At 34.4% G+C, this 23,884-nt stretch overlaps 1 protein-coding gene across 6 annotated transcripts in view; it reads left to right on the top strand.

The window, feature by feature from the left end:
* Positions 1 to 23,884, top strand: part of CEP128 (centrosomal protein 128) — a 96,631-nt gene that overhangs the window by 50,072 nt on the left and 22,675 nt on the right. For 4 of the 6 annotated variants that reach the window (XM_088058161.1, XM_088058164.1, XM_005520214.3 and 1 more), the window contains 2 exons: positions 18,325 to 18,374; positions 21,069 to 21,092. The exons of 1 other annotated variant lie outside the window; for it this stretch is intronic. In XM_088058161.1, coding sequence (XP_087914287.1) covers positions 18,325 to 18,374; positions 21,069 to 21,092 — 74 coding nt within the window. The remainder of the gene's footprint in view (positions 1 to 18,324; positions 18,375 to 21,068; positions 21,093 to 23,884) is intronic. One more of the 6 variants, XM_088058163.1, reaches the window with a different exon arrangement.

Raw genomic sequence — 23,884 nt, 5'->3', positions numbered from 1 at the left:
GAAGACATGGGTAGTCAACAAATAAATGTTTAGCAAAATAAGACCTGACATATTTGGCAAGACCATATCTGTTCCTTTTTTTTAATGAAAAAATGTCAGTATGGCTGTAGTGATGTAAGAAGAGGAGGTGCATTGCTCCTATTTACAGACTGATTTATCTCAAAATATTCTTCAAATACTGTTTTACACAAAGTCCCAGGTGATACAGGACATATTCTGTACCAGTTCTCAGTGTCTACTGAGATAATGCTCTATAATCATATTTGAATTATTACATATTTAGAATTTCTCTTATATAGGTATAATATATATACCTGTACTGCTTACACTGCTAAGTAAAGTTTAAGAAGGTTAATAATTGGAGTTATATGTAGTGTATATATATGTGTGTGTGTTTATATAAATATATAGTATATATAGAATAAATGTGGCTATGATAGACTAATGTTAGATGCTTTTGTCACAAGCACAAAACTGTACTAGGCAAGTGTGTGGTGTTTTCCTTTTGTATTAAGGTTATCACTCATGAACTTATCATTATGCATTGTCTTAGATTTGAGGATACAAAAATCAAATTTTCACTTACACAGTAGCTGGTTTTAGTGGTGGAGTCAACTCTGTGAATCATACAGTTACCTCTAGTTTCATCACTTTCAACAAGTAAAATTTACAAATATTTTGGTAAGTGATTCCTGAAGCAAGACATACATTTATTTTCTTTTTTCTCTGTTAGGTTCAGTCAGGATTATCTGTTCTTCAATTGCTGTGGATAACATAAACTCAAAAGAGCCCGTTATATTAAAGTAAACTAAAAATGTAGGTAAAACTTAGCTTTGACAAAGCATAATCTTCAGATTATATTCCTGTTTTTTCTATTTAAAGTCAGTAAGTCCAACTTTTTTTTTTTTTTTTGAGTCAGGAAAACTAAAGCAGAAAGAGTAAAAATTTAGAATAAGAAACAGTGTAGTTCATTGAATGTAAATATACTGACACTGAGCAATCTCTGTTATTAAACTGAGGAAAAGTGCAAGATTGGAAACCAGTGAAAATCAAAATAGTGTAAAATCTTTCTATTATGACCTATTATGTTTCATTTAATAGTAAAGTACATATGCTCTTTTGAGGACAACTTTAATCCTGATTCTGCCCTTTCAGCTTTGTTGCTTTCTATTTTGTTATATTTCTTTTTCACATATATATTGCATGGTATTGCCCTTGTATGAATAAGAGTCCTTTCTGTGGCAACAAGAAACATCACAAGGTATTTTCAGGTCATCTTCTATTGAACAGTGAATGAGAACATCACCTAGAGAGAGCACTCTTTTAAGGATACATACAGAAAGGAATCTGAAGGATTTCAAAGAAACTCTTCATAGTACTTGGTTTTCATAGTGAGCTTCAAAATGCATAAAGTTGAAATATCATTACTATTAAAATAATTTATTTCTTCTTAATAGTGTTCTTGCCCTTTAAATAATGCTTGGTTTTTTTAATGTGATGGGGGAAGGAGGAGGGAGGACTTCTAAGTTATTTTAAACATTGCCAAAATGAACCTGCGTTCAGAGTCTTAGAAGAATGGAAATAAACCCAAATCATTTAGAAATCTTGCCCTGTGGAACTTTTTTTAATCAGAAAACTGGAAATATCTGACTGGACATGCATTGCTGTAATTCTTTAGTATTTTTCTGGAACCATTTTCATTTGACATTATCTTTTTATGCACTCATAAAAATATGGCTGCCATTGTAAAAGAGAAGGTAAGAGATGGCATCAAACTGTAGCTAAGATGTTTTTAAGACTTCCTTTGATTTCTTTTTTCTGTCTGAATCACATACTTTAGATGATTATCTGAAACTTATTTACAGTTTTTTGGTTCAGAAAGCATGATGAGTCCTTTAAATTACTTAGTTTGTACTGCTCATTAACAGTAAGAGACTAAATTTATTAGTTTTATTTCTTGGTTTACCTGCACATTCTGGAAGCCAAATCAAAATTAACCTGGGGGATGGGGATTCAGTGCATATTAGATAATTAAAATATATTATTTAATTTTTTCTTTTTTTTTGTGAGTTATGACTTTTTTTTTTAAACCAAGCTAAAATAGCTGGTGTTCTCTGATCTAGTGGGTTTTTTTACAGCTGTTGAAATGATGGCATTGGACTCTTCATAAGCCAAATTACAGTTTAACAGTAATTTAACACAGTATAATAAAGAGGATCTTGTAATCAACTGTACAGCTTTATCAAGACTCCTTGAATTAATATGAAAGGTGCTGTCATGCTTTCAGGTTATGTACTATCCAAACTGATATCACCATTTTACAGCTATTAAATTAAATTTTAAAAAACTCAACCACAAAGACCCTACTCCAAGCAACACAGGCACTTCCACAATTGTCTTGAATTTGATATTTTTCTGAGAAGTATATAACAGAAACATGCTATGTATCATTTATTCTTCTTCAGGTAACCATGACATCCTGAAGATATCTTTAATAGCTGAAAGATGTCAGTTTATTTAAATAATACGCTGTCTTATGGGAAATAAAACTGAACCAAGGGCTGCATGTTCTTCTCCTGTTGTGCCTATTCCCTTGGTCAAAGCCATCTTAGTCTAAAATACAAATGAATCATGTTGGAGATTTCAACAGAAATGAAAAAAATGCTATCTAAAATTTAGTATAGTAAAGTTTTTGAAATTAAATAAGTATTTAAAATCTTTCATCTTGCTATATCATAGATTCAATATCTTTCAAAATTAGAACTTGTTGTATGTAATGGTTTTGCCTAGAATTTTTCAGGGTGTCATAGAATATGTTTTTCAGTGTAGCTCATTGCTATGTTGATAGCTTTTATATCCTTTCAGCTGACATGCTATTTAAAATCCTTTTTTTCCCTAAAGTGAGTCCTAATGGTATTGTGTATTTGGAAAGTTGAAGTTTTAGTTCTTTGTTATACCAGAAAATTCCTCACTTTGAGAACAGCTTCAGTCATCAGTAAAAACAATTCTTAATGTTGAGTGTATATAACAAAATAATTTTAATTACAAAATATACATTTTAAGTGAAGCCTTGAAAAAAAGGAAGTCTAGCTGGTTTTGGATTTTAATATATAAAGATTAAATAAGTGATATTTTATCTGTTTGCACATTTTTTTTCTTCTAGTGGGTTAAATATGACAAATTCCTAGGTTGAATATTTACTCTGATCAGCATGTTCATGGTAACAACTGTCTGTATCTAACATCTTATTTTCCTTCTTTGTTTTGGTTTAAGAAAATGGGAACTGTGATTGGTACTTTTAAATGCATTACATATTTTGAAGTTAAAGGGGTAAATCCTTAAAAATGTTTTAGAGTGAAGCAAGACAAGTGAATTAACTGTACATTTCATAAAGAATGAGAGATTAGAACAGTAAGCTACTAATTGTTTTTACTAAATAACACATTTTATGTAGTTTTTTTAAAATTCACACTTAATAATGGGCACAATATATCTGAATCTTCTTTAGAGTGGGCAGAGAGAGTCACAGTATTTTTCTTGTCTGCATATATTATGTTTCTAGGATAAGGTCATAAAATAGTCAAGGGCATAATTTGGATACTTCTGCCTATTTTAAAGGATTTGAATTGCAGGTTATTAAGCAAAATACACATGTTCATATTGCAGTATTTTTTCTTGAGTATTTCTGCAGTGCCTTTGTGCAACATTATATATTGCACATATGTTGTTTTATGGATAATATTTAAACGTAATCTTCACTTTCATTTTTGTTTCATGTTTCTAACACTTACGATTTTGTTGTGGATACTTTTTTTGTTTGTGGGTTTGTTTTACTATATTGTTGGACTGAGATGCCTACCACTAGAGAAAGAAACCAAGTGCAAATCCAAGAAAACATATTCATTGAAATATATATGCATGTACCCCATGCATATGTACATACTGCATCAATATCGTACATATTTCAGATGCCAGGAAAAAAAACTTTGTCTTCCTGGTTTTAATTATATTTGATGACTCAGGTATAGAACATTACTTTCTTGATTGGCTTGAAATTCTAGGAGCAGCATATTCTGAAAATAAGGCTTGAATGTTGTCTGTATGGAAAATTGCTTCTACTCGCAAAATCAAATCATCAGACAGTATACCATTTCTTGTAAGACACTATGTAAAATGAAAAAATTGGAGTGAAATAATTTTGTTCTAATGCAAGGTGCTTAAAATCCATGGAACACATTTTTATTAAGGAAAATCTCAAAGGACAGAATTAAGTTAGGTCATTATTGAATATAATGCAATGATCTTATAGCTATTTGGCAAACCACAGTTTCCCATCAAGTTCTTAATGCCTATTACAAACCAGTTTATTTTTTAGCAGAAGCGTATTTAAATTGGCAGAGAACTTAGTTTTTCAGATGCCTTGCTTCTGTCAAGCCAAGAGGCGTGTCATGGAAGTTGGGAGGAAGTTTGCTCTGCATAGTTTCATGTCATCCTTGTGTCTGAGGAAGAAGGGGCTTTCTTCTCCAAGCAATTGGGAATATTGAGCTGATGTTTCTCAAGTGTATGAAAGGGATTATAAATCTGTTGGCCTATGTTTTCTTAAAGTGGCTTCTTAAGCAAGAAAGGAATTTGAATATTCTACTATATACATGCTTATTCTCGTAAAAGCTGGATAAATATTAATACTTCATTCTTGGTCAATGAGACTGTAGCTACAAAGACCAGTTTAATGAGTTTGTACCATGCACTCTTCATGTGTGACAGTGAAACAGAGAAAATAACCAGTAGAGTAGGATGAGATCTGAACTTTTAGGTTGGAATGTTTCTACCTTGTTGCAAAAATATTTCAAATTTGAAAATACAAAAATACTCTGTCCTTTCCGATATATGTATCTTACATACAACATGTATATAGTATAACATCTTCAGGCTGGCTTCAGATATTGTGGGAAGCTTATGTTGTGAGTGGGATAAAAACAGAAAGCCTTCTAAGATTTCATTTTTGAATGTTTAAAAAATGATTGTATTTTAAAATCTAATATGTGTTTACACTGCAACTCCAGTTTTGATCTGATCTTAAAACACTTCAGTGTGTGACTTCTAAAATAACTTGATTAAAATAAGCATTTTGTAGTCTTGCTGTAAGCAACAGATTTTGCTTGTTATCTGGAAGAAATTTTGACTTCCAAAGAATTATTTACAATAAAGACAGTGTTATTACTATTAAATTACAAAAATTTCCATCCTTACTTTAATTCAGAATCAGTGGTATGATTATGCGGGCCATTCAGCTCCATGATTATGCATTTTGCATACATTAATCTGTTGTTGCTATAAGAATAGCAGCATAAAATGCTTTTAGTTAACAAAATCAGCATTCCATGTTTCCTGAAGTGGTAATGTACAAAAATAGTGTAATTGAATTTGACTGTTCTATTTGTTGCTACTCATAAGGTTTTTGTAATTAATTTATTTTCATTCACCGAGAATTTTGTTGATGATGAATTACTAACTTTTAATAATCTATAACTTACTTGAGTAGTAGTACAACAGTATTGGACAGATCCAGGAACCATGCTGCATCAGGTTAGGAAGAAATGTCAGTACTCATAGTGTCAATTCACTGGGATAGAGGCCAGCTGTGTGTTTTACAGAGCTATATAAGTTCTGTAAACATGTGTGGTCATCAGATGCTGGGTAGTTTCTTTCTCCATCTGACTCACCAATATGAATAATATTTTATGGTGCCAGGTCAAGAAAAAATAGTATCAGGTATCTTGAACCTTAAAATTTGTTGCATATATTCTGTTCTCATATGATGTGCACCCTGAAGTATACATTGTGCCAGTTGCATGTGTACTCTGCTTCCACTCTGACATTATTCTTTTTCCTGAGCAGTGCTTTTAATCTGTGACCTATAAGAGATGACTGTTTTTTTAAATTGCTCTAAAGATTTTGTTTGCACTGCCGTAGGTACTGTCAGAAAGCTTGAGAGAGTAGAGAAACCCAGCATGATTAATTTTAAGTATTACTTTGAAACTGAAGGTTGTCTGTGATTTGTAATTTATTGTCATTATTAATACTGCAGATTGTTATACAGAAAAAAATTCCGATCCTTATGTCAATTAAAAGGCCTTTGGAAATAAATATGCTGCTAACAAATGGCATTGCAGCAAAGGAAAATGATACTAGACAAAGGAGTAAAATTATAGAAGCCACAGAAAAGCATATGAACTTCTGAGTAAGAGGTAAAAAAAAAAAAAAGTTTCTGAAAAGCAAATTCAAGTTTTCATTTTGGTTATTTTGTTTTCTGAAGAAAGTTTAGAACCATATTTTCACAGTACAAAACATATTTTGAGCTAAGACTTAAACCTTTACTTTCGGTCTCAGGAGCTTTAATTTTTGTAATTATATTTTGTCATGCATAGTATAAAGACACAAGGAAAGAGAAATTTAGCCATTTAATAAGATTGTGAAAGGATATGAAAACCATACATAAACAGTATGAATTTTCAACATTGGGTGTACATTAAGAGAGTAGCTTTCTGTTATTTTCTCTGTTCTCAAGAGGCATGAGCAGATCAATGCACATTATAACCTATGTCTCACAGCAGTTACACGCTTCAGGGGCATTTCCAGTGAAGCATGTTGACTGTTTGCTTGGTACCTCTTCATTCCTGACCCAGTAATGTGTAAGAGACAAGGTGTTATATCATTTCTAGTTGCATTATGTTGGGTGTCAGTGAGACATACTGACCCCTGTGCATGTATGTTTGTTTGGTTAAAATAATGTTTTCTTAGAAGCTGTTTGGGTCCTAGTGATACATAGGGCCATTTAGTAGAATTAAAAGCTTTCTTACAGCATTTATCAAGGAGTGAATCCCATGAAGATAGGACTTTTTTTTGTGTGCTTTGGTCTTCTGACAAAACATCCAATCTGCTAAAAGATCCCTTTTTTCTGAGATGCGTAGGGAAACTTGATTTTTGGACCAGTATCTTTGAGCTTCCCATGTTATCTGTTCTTCTATGATGTGGACATTGCAAATGGATTGTTTAGTTCTGATCTTCAAACAGCCCAATTAAGAAATGCACTTTCAGGCTTGAGAGAATTACTTATCTCAAGTAAAAAGAGACCTTTACTAGAAAACCTTTATATCTTGCAGCTGTTGGCCTCCTTTGGTTTGCCCAGTTACTTCAGTTCAAATGAGCTGCACTAGCTGCTACAAAAAGCTGGATACCTGTAACTGTTGACCATTCCTTAGCTGATAGGTCCAATATCAGTTCTGTGTATATTTGCATTAAGATCTGCAGCTGCCTTTCAGAAGAAGCCAGAAGGAAATTTTCTGATATGCATAAATATGGTTGGGATTATAAACATCAAAAAAAGAAAATCCTAGGATATTGAGAGAGCTCGCTGAAGAAAATAGCATTCAATTTCCTATTTTGGCATTTACATATGCCATACCATAATCTTTATATAGCTACCATGCCCATAAATATATCCACATAATTTTCTAAAACAACAAATGACAAATTATCTTTCTAGCTTGCAGTTGGTAAAGGAAAACAAATTAAGTTTCAATTTCTTTCTGTGTGTTCCTGAAAAATTTTATTCATTGTCAGGAAGAAAACGTTTCTCCATTCAGGAAAGAATTGTAACAATTATATGCAATGATAAAACTGTTGAACTGCATTTTCTGTTTAAAGTGTCGACTATTATGAGGACCTTGCTTTGAGGCATTTCTTACTATATTTTCTTACATAATGCTGTTTTGTTTTTTTTTTTTTAAGGTTATTTAATAGGTTTTCTAATCAAAACTATGGGAGAAAAAGCCACTGTTCAGTTTCCTTGCATGGATCTGTGCTACAGACAGGTGTGATGATGGCTCAACACACAAATCCAAGATAATGAGTTAGTGGGTCAAACTGAAGTTTCCCATTCATGGAGACATTTAATATCACTGCAGACAAAAGGCAGAATTCTTATTTCTGTTTCTTTCTCTCCCATCAGTGCTACTTTCTCCATCCCTTGTTCCATGTCTCCTCCTCGTTGAACCTCTCTAAAATTGTGTATTACTCAATATGAGCCACATAGAGCTGTCTGGTTTTTGCCAGTTGTAATGAACTAAGACCTTTCGGAGGTCCAGGTTTGTCATTTTGCCAAGGCAGGACAAAGTAAGCAAGAGCAATGCACAATCAGAGGCAGGGAGCAAAGAGACCTTCCTGCATTTTGGCAAATGCAGCTGCAAATGCCATCTGTGATGTGACCTGAACACATCTGGTGGAACTGGAGCACTTGGTGCTAGCATCATGTCAGCTTGGTTGGACTGACTTCTGGGAACATGAAGAAGGAGTAATGACATAGTCATTAGAACCCAAACTAGATTATTTGAAGCTATTAATAAAGAATTCCATTGTAGTATAAATGTGCTATTAGATTGTTAGGGTTGAAAGTTGATGGCTTCTCAGCAAAATTTGTGAAGTAAAATCTGAAGTGTTTATTCATAACCATTGTATATTAGATTTTTTTTTTTTAAAGTTCTTGAGATTTATTTATGGTAGGAACATTATTGCCTGGTTGGCTGTGTAACTGTTGCATGAATAATCAATACATATATATATGATAACAGTTTCAGCTAGAAGTAGAATCAAGTAATTGTCATTTAAGGCCTTAGAAACATTAATAATCATCACACAATGCCTAGTGGCAGAAATTCAGAATGTCATTATGACTTGTGTTTTGTTTGAGTTTCTAGTGTCAGAATAAGTTCTAAATTCAGTAAATCTCAATTATTTCCTCAATTATCTTTATTTTTAGGGTCTTAAATCTTATTTTTTTCTTCATAAGATACTCGGCATAGTTATAACTGAGAAGAGAACTCTGTTATTGTAGTCAAGCCATGCCACCCTAATGATAGTCTGAAAGAAGAGCTGGAGTCTTTTGATAGATGTTTCAGTAAATAGTAGCCAAAAGCAAAGCATAGCAGCATACTCCAAATCTAGTGTTTAACTGTTCAAATACCATGTGTATGTGTGTTAACGAATTCTCTTTGGCATATGTATCTTTTGTAATAAGCAGGATAAATTTGAACTTAATTTCTTGATTATCGAAGTTAAATTAATATTACTACATTTAATAGTACTAAAAATCTTGCCATGAGGAAAGCTTGTTTTGCACATAAAAAAATTTTGCTCTTTTTGCCTGAAAATAAAAGGCATAATCCAGAATCTATAATGACCAGAGGGATTTCACTGTTATTTTCTGAGGTTTGGATTTTGTGTTTAAAGTGTAGTTACAGGACAGTGTTCCTTAGCTCATGTTAGAGGAGGGCATAGATAGTAACAATACTGTCTTTTCCTGCTACAATCTTATCCTTTTTTTTTTTATCCTTAAGCATGTTAAATTGAAGAACCCGATGATATTGACATACAGGATGTTATGAGAGTAACTTGCAATTATTAGCGTTATTTAAATATTATTTGAATCACTAATTTGAGCATAGATTCAACCAACACCTGTATGACTTGTTTTTAATTTTCACAGCAACCTTCTGGTTGCAGCAGATTTGTGGATGTAGTTTTTATAACTAGATCGTAATCAGAAAATGTCAATATTCTGAAACTCCCAAACCATTTTCAAACTAGCTATCCAAGGCATTTATTAAAAATAATGGGGAAAAAATTGTCAACTGTATTTTTGGTACTTTGTGTGTCCCATTTTAATTTTCATGGTGGAAGCCATGCCTTTCAGATAAACTTTTTGCCTTACTGGATTGATTTTCCATTATTTTGTTAATGTCTGGGTTTTTTTGTTTTGGGTTTTTTTTTTTGGTTGTACCATTCTTGATATCTGTAGTTCTTGTTTTCAGACAAAGTTCTTATTTCTGTCAAAATTATTAATTTAGTGTGAAATATATGTATTTAAAGAAATTTTAAAAGAAATTGTTAAATAGAGGCATAAAGAAAATTCTAGCCTGTAATGGTTTTTTGTCTGTCAGTAGAATCATGGCTTAGTAAAGGCTTTGATAAGAAAAGCTATGGTGGTATCATCCTACAGCAGTGAAGCAGATTGAAGTGCGTAGTGCAAGGACACTCATAGAAAAGATTTAGTATTCCTGGCAATGAAAAGTGGCTGCTTAAGACTGAGACGAGTTGATTGATTAATGAGTCTGCCTAAAACTGAAATTCCAGTGGTGTGACTTTATATGCTTTTTATACGCTATTACATCTTTGTAGAGAACGGTTGAGCAAATAATGCAAACAGAAGGTTTTCTATAGCTCTGCAGTTGTGACTCACTGTGAATTAATAGCTTTATTGCTATCCCAGCTGTGTTAATTCTGATGTAGCATCTCTCTAGATTCTAGAGGAGACCCTTAATTCTATTCTGGCTATAATTTATCTTGCTTATTTGGACACTGCTTCAGAGAACAAGCAATACCTGGATTCCCCCCTCTGAATTCGTGATAGTGGCAGCTGTTTAGAGAAGGCACTCAGAATTCTAGATAAAAAAATCTTAGTAAATATTTGTATTAACATACAGACTGTTCCTCTTCTATGTACAAATATGTGTTTGGCACTTCAAAATAAGTCGAATCTGATCAAAAGCTACAGTAAGCTCAAAATCTACAGTAAGGTCTCCAGATAGAATCTGCTGCTTATAAGAGAGCCTCTATTTGAATAATAAGCCACACATTCTTGTTCTGTCCTTTTACTGTAAATAGTTCTAGTCTCCTCTTCCTCATTCTTCCCACACAGTTTCTCTTCCCATAGACACTTTTCTTGTTAGACCTTGTTCTTACTTAAACTTTGGTGTTTTTCCTCTCAATTCCATTTGTTACGACGTATGCTGCTTGATGTATAAAGGAGAAGGAATTTCGGAGTAAGAGACTAGAAAACATTTCAGCTTTACAAAAACTAAAAGCCTTTATTGAAAAAAATCAAATTCTCAATGCTAATTGCCAGCTATAGTCTGCTTACTTCAGAAGTGAGATTGTTCCAAGGTTCTAAATACTGAGCACTAGTCTCCAAACTTTGTTGATTGCATGCTCCATCAGTAAAAAATTTGTAAGCATAATACCCTAATATATATATATATTTACTTATTGACAATAAATACATAGAAGTATATAACTTGATGATAAATAAATATAGACACTTTTGTAAGCTCAACCCCACAGAGCTAGAAGACCTGTGCCTTGATCACATTTTCATAATGAAACCATCTTTGAATCAGAATGAGATGTTTTTATTTTACCACTTCAAAGTTAGCCTTCTTACTTGTCTGTTTCACTAACTGTTTCTTAATGAAACTTAACTGGAACTTACTAAAGCATCTAGGAGTGATGCTTGTTTTGGGAAGTTGTTCTTTAGTGATTTTATTTTTTTTTTTAACTAGAAACCCTAAGGTCCCCCAGGAGCTTTTGGAATCCTCTACAGCATGTCTGCTGGCACATAAGTGTCATTCAAAGAAAACAACAGAATGCTTATAGCTGTGATTCAAGATTCGTTAACTGCATCTATATTCACAACCCTCCCTCATTGTCCTCCTACATAGTTTCAATTGGGTATCAATATGGTCCTAAACAAGTATAATGGACATAATCTCCCTCTTCCAGCTCATATCTTAGGCAGTTGCAAAGACATAGTGAAGTTTTGGGCTGTCGTCACCTTTTGTATTCATAAGGAAGTTCATAGGAACATTTTGCGTGGATTTCAGTGCACTTTGTTTGAGCTTCACGTCAGAAGATAGAGAAATATTTTCTTTAGCCATGTTGAAATGAAGCACAGAAAATTTCCCAGGAATAGAGCAGAGCCAGGAATAGAACTAAAAGCTATCATGTAAGCTTTGGGAAAAAAAATATTCTAATTCTTTTGACAAAGGCCTCTTAAAAAGCAGCACATTGTGACCTATAATTCTTTGATGGGTAATCTTATAGTTTAGTTTTTTTAATATATTTAATCTCATATTCAGACAAACTACTCCAATGCAATCATATTGGACTGTAGAAGAGGTTACAACAACTTGGCCAAGTATCTTGTGTACTTAAGCTGTGAATTTGAATATATGTATGTATCCACTCTTGAACTTTTGAATTCACTGTAAGGTAGACACTGTAATAGTTCAGGTAATGACAGGTACAGAGAGGTTATAAAATGGATGAGGAGAATTTTGGACTGTTTCTTGGGGCAAGTTATTTGGAAGAGGTTTTCTAAATGAAGTATGGGAGATATTCATAAGTGAATGATCTACATCAAATACCAATCATAATGAAAGAGAATTAAAGACAAATATCAGGATGAAACACTAGGAAGGCTTATTGAAGGAAACAAATTAGAAGCAATAATTATACATATACAAAAGTCATTGATCGTCCAGACATCATGTTAGAAACAAAAGGATACTTTTTGTTTTACCCAGTACATGCTTCAATTATAGAAACTCACTGTCCCAAAATGTTCTGGTATCTGGAACAATAAATAGGTTCAAGGAATCATAGAATATGCTGAGTTGGAAGGGACACAACAAGGATCACTGGGTAAAACTCCTTACCCTTCACAGAAGGGCCCCAAGAATCACACCATGTGCCTGAGAGCATTGTCTAAATACTCCTTGAACTCTGTCAGGCTTGGTGCTGTTACTTCTTCCCTGGGGAGCCTGTTCCAGTGCCCAACCACCCTCTGGGTGAAGAACCTTTTCCTAATATTCAGCATCAAATCCTCTGACACAGCTTCAGGCTATTCCCTCCTGTCCTGTCACTGGTCACCAGAGAGAAGAGATCAGTTCCTGCCCCTCCTCTTCCCCTCATGAGGAAGCTGTGGGGTGTCCCCTCAATCTCCTCCAGCCTGACCAGACCAAGTGACCTCATCCACTCCTCATGTGGTGTCCCCTCAAGGCACTTCATGATCTTTGTAGCCCTCCTGTCTTTTTTATATTGTGGTGCCCAAGACTGCACACAGTATTCAGGGTGAGGCTGCCCCAGTGCAGGGTTCCAATGTGCAGTTCCAATTCCCTCCCTTTCTCAGCTGGCCATGCTGTGCCTGATGCACCCCAGAACAGTGTTGGCCCTCCTGGCTGCCAGAGCACTGCTGGCTCATTTCTGGCTTTCCATCAACCTGGGCCCCCATGTCCCTTTCCATGGGTGCTGTGGTCATCCTGTTGCCCTTGTAGAAAACAGGGATAACGTTCACCATCTTCCAGTCAACTGAGACATCTCCAAATTCCCAAGACTGCTCAAAAACCATTGAGAGAGGCCTCTCAAAGACATGAGCCAGCTCTTTATTCTTGAAAGAATCCCATCAGGCCCCATAGACTTCAAGAGATCAGGAGCACTCTCACCTACTGAGAGTACTGGGGCCCCAGCTCATCATTGGTATTGAAGGAGAAGTAGAGAAAGCATTAAACACCTCTGCCTTGTCTCTTTCCCTGTTTGCGAGAGACACATCCTGTAATAGACTGATGTTATTTGTGCACTGCTTTTTGCCATTAACATATTTTTTAACACTTTAAAAAAAAATAGTCAAGTTTCTGGAGGCCAGCTAAGTCATGGATGGTCCAGATCTAGTCCTGTTTCTCAGGTGCTTAGGTGTTCTCTCAGATGCTTATTTCTGGAAGCTGCCATTAGAGTAAATAAAATTACAATTTTTTATTCCCCCCTGTCTGCTCATGCAGGAAGGATGTTGAGACACTTGAGCACGTCCAGAGGAGGGCAGCGAGGCTGGTGAGGGGCTTGGAACACAAGCCCTGTGAGGAACGGCTGAGGGAGCTGGGGTTGTTTAGCCTGGAGAAAAGGAGACTCAGAGGTGACCTTATCACTCTACAGATCCCTGAAAGGTGTTTGTAGTCAGGTGGGGGTTGGTCTCTTTCTCCAGGCAGTCATTGACAGAACAACAGGACAGTCTTAAGTCTTACAACTTGGCTGTGTAGATGTGAGCAAGATAAGTAATTTCTAGCTGAGGGAAACTGATTTATTCAGCTGATTGAAAATTCCTTCATACCTGATGGAAACCTGCTTGCCTGCCTTTTACATCTACAGGAATGGTGCAATATCTGCTCAGCAGTTTTGTGGGAAACACACCCAAATGATGACTGAAAGCTGTAGGAAGCATATTTGAAGTGAGAATGATGGGAAATACTTGAAATAAAAAAGCCTTACAATTTTTGATCAAAGCAAATTTAAAGGTAATATGATCAGGGTGTCTAATTAAGTGATTACTCAAGATTTTGGTATACTCTTATATAACTTAGAACCTCAGTTTCTGGGGTTACAAACTTTGGGAAATAAAAAATAGTTTTACTAATATATAACTGAAAGCCCTGACTTGTGTTTTGGCAAAGAGCTTTTCTTAGCTTGATGGTGCAAAAATTATGCTGACAATTTTTTCCAAACTGCCATTCTTTTCTGGTAATAACCTGGATTTCTTGCTTTAGTGCCACATAGTAGCTGTATTTTTTTATACTATGTGAGTTGTCCTGTGTGATCTGCAACTGCTTCAGAGCGGTGAGAGCATTCAGTCAGATCTACCAGCAGACTGAAGATACCTAAGATAGTGTACAGCATATTATGTATGAATGCAAAACTGAATTGTTGTGTGAATGTCAACTTCAGAGCACTCTGAATCACATTTTAGAATTTTTCACTGTATGAGTAGATATCTATGGCTATAAGAATTGATTCTGTGTGCACCTCTGTATTTGTGCATTGTCCTTGGCTAGTACAAGGTAAACATAAAAATGTGGTATTGGTCTAATTTGTAGATTTTTCTCTGGCATGTCAGTCTTCTCTGAGAATGTGAAGAGGAATGCTGTCTAGCATTATCTTCAGTTTCTAAAATGGGAGGTCATGCAGTGTTTGAAACCAAGAAATTGATGCTCCAGTTAATATACAGCCAATGTCATGTTTCCCACCTTTGTTACACCCAGCAGAGATAAAGGAGTTGAGCATTTTAGTTCATGAAGGAGTTTTAGCATTCTAGTTTGTTACTGGCATATTAATGGATCAGCTAGGATAAATAAGATAGTACTATTGCATTTTAGTAATTTCAATCAATAAGTATCTGCTTCTAAATCTATTTGCTGGTACTTTTCACCAGCGGTAAAAATTACAGCTGGGGTGTGTGTGTGTGAAAAATCTGTTTGAATGACCCTTTTCTCCTCACTTGTCTGTGTGGTATGATGGAATATATAATCTTCATCTCCGGTTTAGTATTTGTAATGTTTTGCAACATACTGTGGTGGTTCAGTGTCGGGGAAACTGCAAGAGATAATGATTCTGACAGAATGTTTTAAATCATAACCTATATTTTTCCTGAAAGTCTGATTAGTCAAATCTAAGTCACTCTAGTGTAACTTCAAGGACACTCTGTGTTTACTGATGCATAGCTCAGTGAGATATAATCTTTATATGATCTGGAATTTAAGCACTGTAAATAAATTGTTTTTGTATAACTGCACAAAAGTATGATCCTTAATTTTGCAGACAATATCCTGAGCTTGCTGTTGACTTTGAACAGTTTAAAACATTTGAAATATATCTGATTTTTAAACAGTTTTAGCTTATAGTTCCTTATTGAATTGCAAGCTTCATATTTAGCTAGAAATAAAAAGGGAAAACGTTGATGAATATCTTTATTTCTACATCTCATTTCTTTTGTTGTCTTTTTCCATGTATTATTCATCTTTGGAGAAGAGCCATCAATGCCTAAAGGTGCCTTTTCCAATAATGCTGTTTCTTCTAGTAAATTTATAAATTGATGTGTTCAGTGCCCCATGAGAATAATGATGTATTGCTTTGAAAAATCCCTGAGTACCCTGTGGTTACATTAGGCCTTGAAAGATGATAGCAGGATTGTTGTAGCAATCCATGCCACTGTGAAACTTCATTTATGAACAAAATATTAATTGGGAAAACTCAGAGGCTGTTCATAGGATGGATGAAAAGAGCCTCCACTAGGGGCAGTGATCGTCTTTGTTCTGTTGCAGGCGCAATGCATTCTCTGTCTTAACTTTATTGCAACATTATTTTCAGGCACATGACATAAAACATATTTAAGTTTGCACAAGAACTTAAATATAGGAAGTGTACAAATGATAAATTCACTAAACAGAGTTTTTCAGATCAAGTAAGCAAAGTTATTCTGTCATGGCAAATGATGTCCAGAGGAATGATATAATATGCAATATATGGCTTTTTGTATAGCTGTTTAATATATGATGCTTAAATTTTTATTTTTTTTAGTTCAGCTTTGGAGAAAAGATGCCATTATTTTACATGGAATACTAAATGGAATCATCAGTTGAAATGCAGAACTTGATTTTTAAATATATGTTCATAAAGGATGACTGTGCAGGTGTATATTTTTTCAGTTAGCACCACTTCAACTCCTGCCTACTTTTCTAGCGACAGAATTTTGTGAAGCATCTTGCAGGACAACTGATTTAGGCAGGGGTAGAATGAAGTAAATGGATTATAGATAACCCTAATTTGAGATGCAGGGCTTTCAAATCTGTTTGAAAGAAACCTTGTAATAGCAACCTTTTCACTTAGAACAATCGTGTCTATACAATAGAATCTTAATTACTACATTAGAATGAAAATAAAGCAAAGTCGAGTATAATAATTGAGTGCCTTTGGTCAGATGGAGCATGGGAATAAATTTTTCGTTTCCTACCCTTTTCTTATAGACTTATTCCTTGCTCCTAAATTTTTTTTAAAGCTAGTATTGCAATACAAATTTTTATCAACTTACATATAATATTGGAATATACCCAAAGAAAACATACAGGGCAGCTACTTTTCAACCCAGAATTCTTGTTTTATTGTTGATGGCAGCGCATTTGGCTACAGTAATTTATGTGGCAGTTGGATCACTGGACTGAAAAGCATACCAAGGAATAATCCAGAAAAACATAAATGCACCAAACCAAAGTGAATAAACAGTAATTTTACTAATTTTAAGAAAGGATTTGGAAAAAGTGGCATAGAAGCTAAGAAGAAAGAATAGCAAGTCAATCTCTCAGCTTGTGAAAGAATTAGGTAAAATTTTTTACATGTTATCTACATCTCCTTTAAAGGACTGCTGCTTGGAAATAAGCCTCAATCCATATACAATCAGAAATTAATATTAAGTTATGAAGAAAGAGGGTTGGGGTGCTCACAGGAGGTTTCATAACAAGAGAAGGAGAAAAGTAAAATATTGGAGATATAAAGGGAAGATGACAAATTGATGTCAGTAGAATATTTTATGTAGTTACTATTGTAAATAATTGAAGGTTATCTTTATGACTATGTAAGTATCAGTAAACTTTACTTCTTAAGGAAGTAAACACAGGTACTTTCAGTTAGCAGTTCTGTACTTGGATGCTGGGGGAACTGTCAGAATTCAGTCCTCTGACATTGTCAAGGCAGTTTCATAATATCATAACTCTCCTAATTGCTAGCAAACTGGAGCATATCTGAATTCAAAGTCAGTCTCTGGCTTAGATAAAGCAATGCTCTTCTCATGCAAAATTCATGATTAAACTTCTGATAGTTAAAATAGTAATAAGCCTGCAGCATGGTTTTTTTTTTGTTTTTCCTGCTCTTTATGAGGTAATAACTTTAAGGTTTCCCAGAATTCTAAATATGTTGCAATTTATCAAAAACATGAGTCTAATCATAAAACTATGTGAATGAAATAAAAGGGAAAAACAACTCATAACATAAGACACAGAATTCCAACAAAATTAATTTCTAATGTGAAATGTTACATATGTGCATATATATGCCAATGTCTATAATTGTCACACATGACAATATGAGATATTAGGATTTTACCTTGTAAAGACTATAAGAAACTTTTCTAGTATTTTGTCACAGTGAATTATTTTCCTTAGCAAAATTGTTTTATTTTAGTAAGAGGAGGAAATTTTTTTCAGTCAAAATAGTTTGCAGTATTCTATAGTAACTTTTCATATATAATTGCATAGCTGTGATAGTCAGTTTTAGTAAATTTTTAGAGAGAATCTCTTTGATTTTTTTCATTCAATTGTAAAAGTATACCCCATTTATTTCAGTATAGAAAAGTTTATCTGTGAATCTTAAAGCTTTCCCCCCACCCAGTCAAACTGTCTTTCTGTGTTCTTGAGGCTGTTTTTTAGTCACCTCAACAGCCCATGCTTGGAAACAATCATATCACTGACACATTTCATCTATTATTTAATCAGATGAAAAGGGGTGTTGTGAAATCTGTAAAATAAAATCTCATTGACTGTTTTACACAGTACTTTTTCTATCAGGCCATGAGACAGGAAGTTGAATTTACAAGTTCTGTTTTTCATTTTGCAGAGCTACTAGAGAAGACACACAGAAGAGAGGAAGAAATGGGAGCTCTCCAGGTATATTACCTGCTCAATTACCTAGCTACATTTTTATTCAATTTCTTGAAACTACCATATTGTATTACAGCATGATTTTCTGGACAGCCTTATAGCTTAAATTCAGATTTGGAAATATGTGCAGACAAATGTAGACCCAATAGCCAGTAATACTCACTGGTGATTTTTTTCACTGGTTGGGTTAAATTTTCTGGGCTGTATTACTTTCTTTTGTAAAACGGAATAAAAATGAAATTAAAGTATTCTAAGTATTTAAAGCCTCTGAAGCACTAAATGTTCATAGTCACCTTTCTGAGGAAGAACAGGCCAGTCAATATTTGCTAGGACCTGATAAAATATTATAAATCCTTATTTTATGTCATCTAGCAGTAAAACTGTTTGTGCTAAGCACTTTAAATTTTCACTTAAAAAGATTTACCCTAAGCTGAGCTTTGGAATAGTATTTAAGCATTACAGTCAAAGAAAACATACTCCTTTCAAATTGAAATGGCTAAGAAAGCAAAACAGGCTGGAATGTCTGAATTGTGAGGCTCAGGAGGCTATGAGGGAGGGTAATGTGTGTATTCTTCAGAATACAGAGACAAAATATAATTTTTTTTCAACAAATTGCTGCAAACAATATCCAGTACGAATGTAAGAAAAGTTTACGTACAATACAAAGAGTATCAATGAGTTAGCATTTTGTAAGTGTACTGAAAGCAGGACTTTTGTGAGGGAATTGATGAAGATAAGGCTCATAAGGGAAACGACATTATGTATCGACCTGAGTTTTGACCATAGGAGTTCAAGCCTTCTCATATAATAAATAGAAGGCATTTTGAGGGCTAGAGGTATCAAAGAAGTTAGTGTACAAACAGTCTGATCCAGTAAGAAGAGACAAGTTACAAGACCCAAAAGTTACACAACACACCAATCCAGCTGTTTCCTGTTCAAACAAAAATCTTGGCCTGGCTTTCTGGCAGCTCAAGTTCAACAAGGCTGAGAGCTTGTCTGCGCAAGCAGTTTACACAGGTGCATATCTAGTTACATCAATGTAAAAAGATCTCCTTTCATGTGAAGCAATTCTGCATCTGCTTTCATGTGAAGCTTCATGGTTGACAAATTGTTCTAATGATATTACTTCTGATTGAATGAGGAGTAATTTTAGACTGCAGGAAGTTGCATCATAGTAGTGTCTTGCATGGCAATATGTGCCTGCCTGACTGTCATGTTCCTGATTAAATTGCTTTATTCCTGTCCTTAACTGGCAGTTCTTGTTAAGTGTGTGAATTGTAGCGCTCTGGCTGTTGTTCTTACATTCAAATGCTTGATAGCAGTTTTTTTCTCCCTTCACATATCCATGCTTTCACAGTCAAGTAGTGTACAAATTATCCTTGGTAAATTTCCTAATACATTAGATGCTAGTCTTCAGAAAATTATCTGCTGTGAGATTTTAAGAGTTTATTATATTTAGAATTTGGCAACTATATAATGCACTTTATTTAACGCATGAGTCAATTTGAAAACACTCTATTCTATCATTGGAATCATCCTCACTCACTCTAAGACCTTTTTTTTCAAAGCAGTCCTCTTTAACTGGAAAGATTTACATCTGAATTGTTGTTCATTATAACCAGAAATTTATGAGATCTGTAAATACCATCTTTTTTATGGTAATGAGTATGTGTTTTGTTGCAGAATCTTTAAATAAATATGAGTGTTTGCCACTGCAGTTTTGTGGAGGAACAGACATCTCAGAATAAAAATTTCCGAGTTTTCAATATATTTTTTTATCATAAGTTTTTTCTGATGTACAGAAATAGTCTGTATCTCAGATCTGCTTCTAGGGAAGAATAAAGACTTTAGCATGTGATACACTACCTTGCCTGAGAAAAAAAATTGAGTAATATTTTTGTAAGGTAAGAGTTCCTGTAATGTCTTAATGGTCATGTACTCTAAATGTGGACTCACCTAAACAGTTGAATATATGTTTTGTCAAACTATTTAAAATACCATACCTAGTCAGGATATAGTACCAGAGTACACTATCTTGATTTTACTAACTTCATATTTTTCTTTAAAATACTTTGCAATGGGAAAAGAATGTTAAAATATATAGAGTAAATTAGGTAATTCTGGGTTCTCTGTATTTTGTGCTAGATTAAAATGGATACAAGTTTGTTTTATTTGTTTGACTAATTGACTAATGTCATCCTGTTATTAATAAAACATTATTCAGAGCTGCTATTTCTGGATGAAAGAATAATGATATAGAAATTACTTTTTATTTTTCTAAGGAAATGCGTAAAAGAAAACTAAGCCTGATGCTAAGATGACATGAATTCCAAAGCATGCTAGATTTACAGTCAGAGATTATCAAAAAAAGAAATAATTGTTTGGGATATGTAAGAGTAAAATCAGCAATATTGAAAACCTAATGCACTAATTGGAAAAAATATATTGTGGAGTAATTTCTTTCAAAACCTTTCTCACCTTGTTTCTGGGTGATTTCTTATTTTTGGGGCAAATTTCTATGTGGGATAGTATGATAAAGACATCTAATTAAGTACAACAGTTCCTACTCAGTGAGTTTTTTACAAAAAGCTGTACATGTGAGACCATCAAAATCCCAAAATGAATCTTATTCATCATTCTTTGACTTACACTGTGTTTTTATTCTTTGCTTTCTAATGGCATCTTGTATTTTGCTTTTAGGAACGTATTATGGCCTTAGAAATGGTAAGCTCCCTAAATTAATTTCCAAACCAATCCCAATTACATTTGTCTAAATTATGAAAATATTATTTATATATTTTTAAATTTTTTTTAAAAGAGGTTGCAGTTCTGGGTTTTTAACTGTCATTTTACTTTTAAGAGAAGGATGTGATAATTTTACACTGCAGCTCTCTGTGTAGTTTTTTACTACAGTACTTGTGTACTCATTATATGGAATACAGTGTATTTCAATGTTGTCATTTTTCTGTACTTTAGTACAGAGTTTAGTCCTCATCCCCTCCATGGGAAGAAAAATGTTGTAGATTTTATCAATACAAAAAATGTTATTTTTTTTACACTTCTAGTGTTTGAGGTCCATGTGATAGATCTAATTCTTTCAGTGAGTACTCCATGTGCTTACCTGTTTGGTCTAGGAGGTGCAGGATAGAATCAGTTTATCTGCCCATATCAACACTGCAACTAAAAAAGTAAATGATCACCCCCTTAAGGAGCCTGAGAACAAATAGTACCCTTTTAGGAGAAGCTTTTGGATATTTTGTCTCTTTTTTCCAATCAGACTGATTCTGCCGTATGATTCAATAGATAGGTACACCACTTCTTGCTCCAACAAGTTTTGCAGGACAGGAGCAGAAGCTGGAAGATAAGGAAGAACAAGGTTTCTTAGACAGACTCACTAGTGGATATAAAGGGAGCTGAAGAACCTAAATGTTTTCTGGAATAATCCTTCAACTCTTGAGAAGTGCCAGAGGAGTATAGGCAAAACTGAGGTTTTGAGTATCTAGAGATTATGTGGTTTTTTTGGCTTTTTTTATTTGGTTTAATGCTGTTAATCAAAGTGAATTTAATTATTTCATAGCTGATAACAAGTAAATAGCCTTATTACTTTAGTGACCAATTATTTAGTCTGACATTTTGAGAGAATTAATATGATTTATCCTTAAATAAAATGAGTTACTTCATTCTTGAGTTGTTATTCTGTAGCTATTCTTAGTTGTTACATACAAGATTTGGCTCTGAATTATTTATTGAGAAAGGTGTAGATTTTTAGGGGAAAAAAATCTGCCTCAGATGAGGCTACAATGGAAAGTGTATTTCTTTCTCATAAAGAGGTCAGGATACATTTTGTAGGTGCCTATTGCTACTATGCTGTGCTTGAGATTTTAGTGGGTTTCTATAAACTACATATTGTTCTTTGTGAGCATAAGCTGCAAGTCATGTTCCTCTGCCTTACTAGTACTAGTCTGACATAGAAGACTGCAAAATTTAATTTGAAATCAACCACATCCTGAAGTTATTCCAGTGAACATATGCATTCCTTTGATCAATAAAACAGCTTGTTGCTTTCAGTAGAGAATCCAGAAGTGAGTTTATCACTCTTAGAATACTTGGATCAGGCTTTTCTGGACACAATTCAACTGTTTGTTACAATGTCCGTAAATCTAGGTTAACTCCAGTAATGCTGTAAGTATTCAGCAAAATTGTTATTTAATATGAATTTTCTGTTCAGTATGAATATTTATGCATTTTGTTATAGTGTATTTTTATGTTCAAGAAAGTAAGGTTTTGCATACCAGTAAAACAAATTTCTCTCTGCATCCACTTAGCAACGTAAAAGCTATTAGATTATTCTCCTGTTGTAGCAGGCTCAAATTTGCATCAGTTTTCTGGTTTATCATCCAATTTAAAAGAAGAATTGGAAGGATAACAATACCAAATGCATTTTGTAGAGAGATTATGTGACTGCCTGCCACCATCCATTTTTATGTGCTTGTTCTCCCTCTCTGTGTCTCTCTGTGTGCCTTCTATCAATAAGTAAGTCTTCCTGTTAGCTCTTGAAATTATTTTATGATTTTCATACTTTGCTTCTATGAATGCAGAGGAAATACTGAATCAAAGGGTTAACACTTTGTTTTCCTCTTGCTTTGATTCTGTAGTGTCTTGCCAGAACTACCATTACATCAAAGGCTTTCTGGTCCTCCCAGAACACAGTCATTCTTTGATCTTATAAAAATGACCAGGAGCAGTTTGAGGATCTCTGTCCTGCCTGCCTCACCCTTTCCTTTTCTTTCATCGGCAAGCCAGTGTGTCACTTCCCTTCATTGGGCTTCCCAGAGTCTTTCCTCTGCTCATTACCACCAAGTAACTTTTGCTTCCTGAGGGTGCTAGCAGCCTGCTGTTCCTTTTCTCATAGTACTCAGCTTTCTCTTCCCTTCTTCCTTGATGTTGTCTTCTCATCCTATGTATTTATTTCTCTTGTTTAATACCCAGCTACCTGACCATCCTCTGCCCCCTACTATTTGGTGTTTCACTTGTTCTTTCAGATTTTTTCCTAATACAATCACCTCTAGTTTTGTAGCCCTCAGAGTGAAAAAGCATTTCCTGTGTTCAGATGGAACCTCCTGTGTTTGTTTGTGCCCGCTGCTTGTCACTGGGCAGCAGGGCAAAGAGCCTGGCTCCCTCTTCTTTACACCTTACCTTCAGATATTTGTGCACATTGATGAGATCTCCCAAAGCCTTGTTTTCTCCACACTAAACAATCCCAGCTTTCTCAGATCTTCCTCACAGGAGAGATGCTCCAGTACCTTAAAAAATTTGTTGTCCTTTGCTGGACTGGCTCTTGTAAGTCTCTTTTGTACAGGAGAACCCCAAACTGGACCCAGCACTCTAAATGCAGGCTGACTAGAGGAGAGGGATCTCCTCACTTGACTTGCTGGCAATGCTCCTAGTGAAAACCCTACATGCTCTATCTAAGCTCCTTTCAAAATTATGAAAATCTATTCCACACATTGCAAATA

The sequence above is a fragment of the Pseudopodoces humilis genome, chromosome 7 (genome assembly GCF_049639895.1).
Source record: "Pseudopodoces humilis isolate 2021_Gansu_Grassland_sample_001 chromosome 7, ASM4963989v1, whole genome shotgun sequence".
Classification (NCBI taxonomy): Eukaryota; Metazoa; Chordata; class Aves; order Passeriformes; family Paridae; genus Pseudopodoces; species Pseudopodoces humilis.
Note: the sequence above shows the minus strand (reverse complement) of the source record. Positions and strands in the feature narration are given on the sequence as shown.